General features: G+C 50.3%; 1 protein-coding gene across 1 annotated transcript in view; it reads left to right on the top strand.

Annotated features, from left to right (window-relative positions):
• MAPK4 (mitogen-activated protein kinase 4) overlaps positions 1-2,695 on the top strand; it is a 63,915-nt gene extending 61,220 nt beyond the window's left edge. Inside the window, exon 6 of the mRNA XM_010849829.1 lies at positions 1-2,695. Within this exon, the coding sequence (XP_010848131.1) occupies positions 1-191 (191 nt within the window). The 3' untranslated portion in view covers positions 192-2,695.
• Positions 2,696-7,731: the final 5,036 nt, after the last annotated feature.

Here is a 7,731-nt window from a genome sequence, read left to right as displayed (position 1 = left end):
GCCCGGCCCCCATTGACGGGGGCGCCAGCCCGCAGTTCGACCTGGACGTGTTCATCTCCCGCGCTCTGAAGCTCTGCACCAAGCCCGAGGACCTGCCGGACAATAAACTGGGCGACCTCAACGGCGCGTGCATCTCCGAGCACCCCGGTGACCTCGTGCAGACCGAGGCCTTCTCCAAAGAAAGGTGGTGAGGGCAGAGGGGCGCTTCAGCCCGTTCCCCCGGAAACCATCCGGGGAAAGCCAGCCCAGGCCGGAGGGGACCGCCCCCCTGGCACCTCCACCAGCCCTTCCACCCGCTCTCTGCTGCCCTGGGGTTAGCGAAACAGGAAGGATCCGAGGAGCGAGAGGAATGTCCATTTCTTAAACTGCCTTAATAACTAGCCTTTAACCTCTGGGAGCGTGTTTGAACAGGAGCCTATTTTGGGGGCTGGGGGGTGTGGGGGGGTTGATCACTTTGCCAGCAAAGAAGAGGCCCTTATGTTTTTATCAGCGGTGGTGCCAGGGCAGAAAGGTCTTAGCAGTCAACAGGCCCCACCTGGGTGGCTGCCTGGAGAGGAGCCTGGCAGAGAGGGTTGGAACTCTCTAGTCCAAGCAGCCTCAGCTCACAGATGAGAAACACAGTGAGGTCCAGTGAAAGGCAAAGTGACTTGTTAATAAGATCGGGGCCTAGCCGGTGTCAGGGCAAGCCTTGAATCCCAGTCTCCTGGCCCCCAGGCCAGTGTCTGTCCATCTGTCCACTGAACAATGTCTTCCTCTACTGGGGTCACTCTGGCCTTTTTCTCACAAAACTTGGTTCAAGACGTTTCTTCCCTGTCCATTACCAGCTTACCCATTCCGTGTGCTTTTACTCAGAGCCGTGTCCTGTGAATTCTGAAATTGGACATTGAGCCAGCTTCTTTCCCCTTGTCAACAAGCGTTTTTTTTTTTTTTTTCCTGGCTCTCATGGCACCCCACTCCAGTACTCTTGCCTGGAAAATCCCACGGACGGAGGAGCCTGGTAGGCTGCAGTCCATAGGGTCGCTAAGAGTCGGACACGACGAGCGACTTCCCTTTCACTTTTCACTTTCATGCACTGGAGAAGGAAATGGCAACCCACTCCAGTATTCTTGCCTGGAGAATCCCAGGGCCAGGGGAGCCTGATGGGCTGCTGTCTATGGGGTCGCACAGAGTCGGACACGACTGAAGTGACTTAGCAGTAGCAGCAACTACTGAATATTCCCATTTGCCTCACCCCGGTGTGATCTGAACTCTTGGTTTCAGATCAGACCAGTTTGGGATCTGTGGGTAAAATCACCCATCCTCCCAGGCCTGTGCACACACCTTTTCCAGAACTTCCTATGCACTTTTCTGACACACGCGCAGACACAGTGACACAGCTCTTATTCCCCAGGGAATGCCGTACACTGGTGAGTTTGAAGACAGCAATTCCAAGAATCCCTGCAGCCTGCCCCGCACCCCTAGTACACACAGCCCCACTCCAAACCTACCTTGGGAGCTTGTGTTCTCAGCCCAAATTGCCCCTTTGGAGGAAAGCAGTGAAGTGCCTGCAACAGAGCAGATGTGCTGGGAGAGACGCTCTCACACAGGACCCATCGACCTTCATTAATTCTGCCCTTGGTTTGATCATCGATTTAGCCCTAGCAAACAGCAGGCCCTGAAGAAATGTACTGGAGAGCAAGGGGCCTTGGGGACAAGGAATCCAGAAAGGCAGGAAGGTCTGAAAAGTGGGGTGCTGACATTGAGGGCCCTCAGGGGTCAGGTATCAGCATGGGGACCCCATGACAAAAGAAGGGGCCTGAGACCACCATGTTCTCCCTAGCTTAGGCTAGGATGAATTTGGAGCATGCCAAACCAGAGGTGCCAGAGAAGGCAATGGCACCCCACTCCAGTGCTCTTGCCTGGAAAACTCCATGGACGGAGGAGCCTGGTGGGCTGCAGTCCATGGGGTCTCGAAGAGTCGGACACGACTGAGCGACTTCACTTTCACTTTTCACTTTCATGCATTGGAGAAAGAAATGGCAACCCACTCCAGTGTTCTTGCCTGGAGAATCCCAGGGACGGGGGAGCCTGGTGGGCTGCCATCTATGGGGTCCCACAGAGTCGGACACAACTGAAGTGACTTAGCAAACCAGAGGTGCACGCGTTCACAGAGCCTCAGGGGACAGTGTGTAGCATGGCAGGTCCTCTGCAGAGGCATGGAGTCCGGTCCCCGGCAAACGCTCTTCCGTTTCCACCACCGGCGTTCAGCTCCCCCCACAGATGCCCATAGGAGCCGGTCTGTAAACAGAGGATCCCCCAGGGTTGATCGTAGGCTGTGTTCACCCTCACCTCAACAGCACCTTAAATCTAATCAGCCAACTAGGATCTGTACATTGAAACCTGCAACACATTAGAAACTTATATTTAAAAACAGTTAACCATACTGACCAATTTTTACCTGGGAAATATGTAAATATGAAGTGTTGGGGTTTCTTTTTTTTTTTTAAGAAAAGGAGACGCTCACCGCTCTCACGTGCCATTTGTCCTCAGAGGGCGGTTTTACTTTTTTGGTAAAGGAACAAGCTGCTGATCTTGACAAGGAGTTCATATATAATTGTTATTACAGAGGAATTGCTATTACTCATGTTTTAAAAATATCTATTAAACATTATTAAACTTGATCGGGATGGGCCAAATAAAGTTTTATTGGAACATAGATTCATTTGTTCGTCTACTTACTCTCATTCATTTACACGTTATCTGCTGTCTTTAACAGCAGTTGAGTCATCGGAACATGGCTGGATTCTCCCTGTACCTGTGAAGACGAGGTGTTTTGAGGGGTTGCAAGTTGAAGGGGAGGTGAGGAGAGAATCTACAAAGATTGGTAAAAAGGGAAGACATTCCACAATCACCTGGGTCAGGCCCAGTGTCCACCTTGTATGTTTCAAACCATCTCTTGGAGCCAACTCCAAACCTTCTGACCGAGGTTGGTTCTTGGTCCCACAGCTTCCTCCTAGCTTGGAGCTCTATCAGTGAGGAAAGTCAGAAGAAGCACTGGCTTAGTTTCCTTCAAAAGCAAACTCAGAGACAAAGAATCAAGTGCAAGTAATTAAGGGGCGGGAGAAATGGCTTCAGGAGACACAGATAGGTGATAGGGAAGTGAGGGGGAGGGGAAAGAAGCCAAGAAGGGTGCATGCCACCACTGTGGGCATGGCAGCTTAATCCCGATGGGGCACTCAATTAGAGAGGAACATCCACCTCGCCCCCCGGCGCATCCTTGGAGGATGACCATATTCTTGGACTGTTACTTCCCAGCACTTCTGGCCTGTCCTGCACTGCAGCAGAACAGGTTCCAGCAGCGAAAGAAAGGCCACAGACAAGAGGACACAGGCACTGGCAGGTGAAAGTTGGGGTGACAAGCGCAGAAAGACAAGGACCAAGTAGATCTCAGTAAAGCACCAACACTCGGAGGTGTCAGCAGCAGGATAACGTGAAGAGGGTTCAGAACACCTGTTAGTGCAACACTCGGAGGTGTCAGCAGCAGGACTTAACGTGAAGAGGGTTCAGAACACCTGTTAGTGTTGGCAATACACTCTGGGTTTCTCAACCCCTCCTGTCCCCTCTTGACTGCCTCCAAGAATTAAAACCTGTCACAGGACAGGAAGTTGCAGGTAAAACGCAGAGGTGGAAGAGGCTGGAGGTACTAAGGTGACTGCTACCTGAGCTACCCATGGCTTTTCATGTCAATCTCCTAAACATCCCAAGCCCAGCATCTGTGTCCCCGCCACGAGTCCCACTAATCCAACTCTGGGATCAGTCGTTGCTGTCACTGCTGAGAAGTTTCAGTGTCAAACAGATGGGGGTCCTTGTGTCAGACCCTACTGGCAGGGCCTGTGGTGTCCGTGCAAGAGCTTGAGATGTGAATTCTGCTTTTTACACTAAGAACTTCACGAAGATCATGAGAAACATTCAAAGTTCGAGTTCCTTAGTTTCCGCTGATGTCTCTTTCTTGCTCTGCATGTTCTTGACTAACAGGTATGTTAACTCTCTTTACGCATTGGCACCTTTTAGCACCCAGTCGCTAATTCCCACTGGAATAAAATATGGCAGGGTTCTGAGTACAATCGTGGTCAGGAAACAGAGCCCAGCCTACCAGACAACTGAGCCTGCAGGTGCAGTCTCCTTGGTACAGGGCTTTGGCTGGGCAACTCAGCTATATTCTGGGTCATTCTATTTCATGAATAGTGATTGGCTTTGTTCCTACTCACAGCATTAGAGTGATTATCAGTCTCAAGGTCCTTACTGTGGGATCAGATTGGCCCTCGGAGCACCTGCCCCACCCCAGTCCCTTCCATCAAGCTTAGTTGACAGGCTTGTCGAAAACAGGCTCTGCTGTGGGAGAAAACAAACATGTGAACGACAAGTTTGTGTCTGAGAGCCAAACTGCATATTCAACTATTGTTCCATCCTGTCTTCCAGAACTCTGGACCAAAGCAAGGCTTAACATCTTCTCCACTTTAATTCATGGGCTCAGTACTAAGAGCTTTAAATGACTGAGAAATTCCTTTGCAGACACAAAGACACCATCAGCTGTGCAGAGATGCATCAAAATATGGTTGTGGGGGTCCCAGTGGCCATCAGACTTCGGTCACTACTGTCCTGGCTTCGTTCTCGGGAATCTTAAGGTGGGGATTCCTTAGCAAGTGATTGATGGAGGAGATACCTGAAGATGACGGAGGGTATGGGACACAGAGGAGGACTGGGGACGAGTACTCAGCAAGTACATGGTCCAGGCGAGAAACTAGCTTCAGCTTGACCCCACAGAGAGCTCTGCAGCACAGATTGTGCCGTGGAATTGGCCCCACCTTGAAGAGGAGAGGACAGCCTTTTGTGTCTCCATGTCAGCTAGTCTTTGGTTGCAGGCTGTGGGGGTTGGTGGTGAGGGGCAGGACCTATTCACCAAAAGAAGTTCTAGGAGCAGCTGTGAGCCACTCAGCGGTCAAACCCACAGCCATGGGACAGCAGGCAGACTCCCTGCTGAAGGGGGTCTGGGCAGAGTCCCATCCACATCACAGAGCCCTGTGCTAGGCGCTGGGGGGGATAAAGAGGCAGAAAGGGGGCCGGCCCAGCAGATTTTTATGGTTTGAGTGGATAAGTGGGGCAAACATATAAACCCTCTGAGGTGCAAACAAGAGACCTTCCAAGTTCCTCACCTGGTGGGCACGCCAAGGCCCAGGTCCAGCCCTTTCATTATTAACTTTCTGCTGTTCACTTGCCTAAAAGCTACCTCTCCACCACCGCTCCCTACCATGGAACTCTCAGTCAAGTGACTGTGTTGGGGGTCCCCAAGCCCACCCACACCCACACCCACATCTTATTGGCCTGTTTCTCAGGAGAGCCCTGACTAGTGAGAGCACAGGGCTTGACGTGCACCATCCATTTTAATCCTCACCACAACTGAGGAGGCAGATGTCATCAAACCCATTTTACAAGTGTGGAGACCAAGGGACAGAGAAGTTAAGTAACTTACCCAAGGTCAGCATAACAAAGGATTTCAGCCAGGAATAACTGAGCCAGACGGCATGGGCTGGAATTCCAGCACTATCACATACTCACTTTCATCTTTTCACTTTCATCACTTACTCAAGTTCATCTTTCTATGCCTCCATTTCCTCATCTGTAAAATGGGGATAATTGTAATACCTGTCTCAGAATCATTGCAAACATTAAAGACGTTAAACTATGTAAAGCACTTAGTGTTTGTACAATACAGTGTTTGACATGTCGAAAGTGTTTTATATGTGTTTGGTGAGTAAATTAAAAGAAACAAGATTATTAAATGGCAGATCCAAAATTTGTACCTAATAAATGATACTTTCAATTTTATTTCTCCTCTGGGATTTTTATATTGCTCTATGTCAAACAGGTAGAAAATCCACATCTCCGTTAAAAACAAAAATCAGCCGCAAAACCCCACCCTTTGAAGTGTTTGCTCAGCTCACAACCTCCCTTCTCTGAGAAGTGTACCCCGGCTCCCCCATTCACAGGAGAGGCTGCTCCATTCAAGTTGGAGCTATGGTGACCTTCTGCCCTCACCCTTCCCACCCCCGTCCTGGTGACTGGATCAGGGTACACACCCTCGACCCAAACTGGACCAACTGTGTTCTCTTTTCTGGGAATGTAGATTTAAGATTTAAGATGAGAATGTAGATTTAAGATTTAAGATGGGAATGTAGATTTAAGATTTAAGATGGGAATGTAGATTTAAGATTTAAGATGGGAATGTAGATTTAAGATGTCAGAGTTTGCTGTTGCTTGAACTGAGGACAAAGCAACCTCAGAACTGTGAGATGACCAAATTCACTGTGAGTCTTTAATCACAGAAGGAGAGGAATAGAGCAGCAGTAATAGAGGAGAGTGGAGAAGGCAATGGCACCCCACTCCAGTGCTCTCGCTTGGAAAATCCCATGGGCGGAGGAGCCTGGTAGGCTGCAGTCCATTGGGTCGAGAAGAGTCAGACACGACTGAGTGACTTCACTTTCACTTTTCACTTTCATGCATTGGAGAAAGAAATGGCAACCCACTCCAGTGTTCTTGCCTGGAGAATCCCAGGGACGGGGGAGCCTGGTGGGCTGCCGTCTGTGGGGTCGCACAGAGTCGGACACGACTGAAGCGACTTAGCAGCAGCAATAGAGGAGAGAGGGAGAGACAAACTGAACTGCCCTAGTGCTGGTTTCTGCCGGTTTCAGTTGCTCACGGGGCCCTGACTACACCTCCGGTCCCTGATCCCCATAGGTTACCCCATGACCTGAGAATAACACCCCTTTCTGTGCATCTCCCTTGAGTGGACTCTCACAGCTGAGAAGAGCCTTGACTCAGCTGCCTTCCTGTCCAAGCCCCGTGCTGAACCCCCACATGTGACCTGAATGTGGGGGGCCTTGTCCCCCCAGTATGCATTCACGTTTTGGCACAGGAAGCTCATCACAGCAGCCTCCTGTGAGCAGTACTTTGCTCAAAAGGAAAGAAACTGCATAGACTTCCAGGTGAGAGGGAATGGGAGGCGTTTAGATAAAGCCTTCCCCTTGGGCCAGAACTGGGTGAACCCAACCCAAGTGGCGCTGTGGTGAAGAACCCACCTGCCAATGCAGGTGTCCATGAAAAATGCGGGTTTGATTCCTGGGTCAGGAAGATCCCCTGGAGGAGAGTACAGCAACGCACTCCAGTATTCTTGCCTGGAGAATCCCATGGACAGAGGAGCCTGGCGGGCTATGGCCCATAAGGTCTGTACACAGAGTTGAACATGACTGAAGCAACTTAGCACGCATGCAGAAAACCATGGGTGGGAGGGAAAGTTCTGGCAGGACCTCAGGGCTAATTTCATCTCCTCCAGACTTCTGCCTCAGGCTGCCCTGACCTGAGCAGGGCAGCGGCCAGTCAGTGGCAAGAGAAGCTCCCACCTGCAAGCTCCATTCTCATGATTTCAGCCACCGTCCAGGTTGTTAGCCACTGGCTGCAGGTGGCTACTGAACCCTTGAAATGTAGCTGGTTTGAATTGAGATGTGCTGTAAGCGCCAAATACTTTCAGATTTCAAAGACTTAGTACCTCCCCCCGCAACGAATGTAAAATATCTCATTCATAAATATTTATACTGATTACATATTAAAGTCATAACAGTTTTGTGTGTGCGTGAATGCATGCTCAATTGCTCCAGTCATGTCTGACTCTTTGCGATCCTATGGACTGTAGCCCAC

Source organism: Bison bison, unplaced genomic scaffold (assembly GCF_000754665.1).
Source record: "Bison bison bison isolate TAMUID 2011002044 unplaced genomic scaffold, Bison_UMD1.0 scf7180017864287, whole genome shotgun sequence".
Lineage (NCBI taxonomy): Eukaryota > Metazoa > Chordata > Mammalia > Artiodactyla > Bovidae > Bison > Bison bison.
This window is presented reverse-complemented; position numbering and strand designations above follow the sequence as displayed.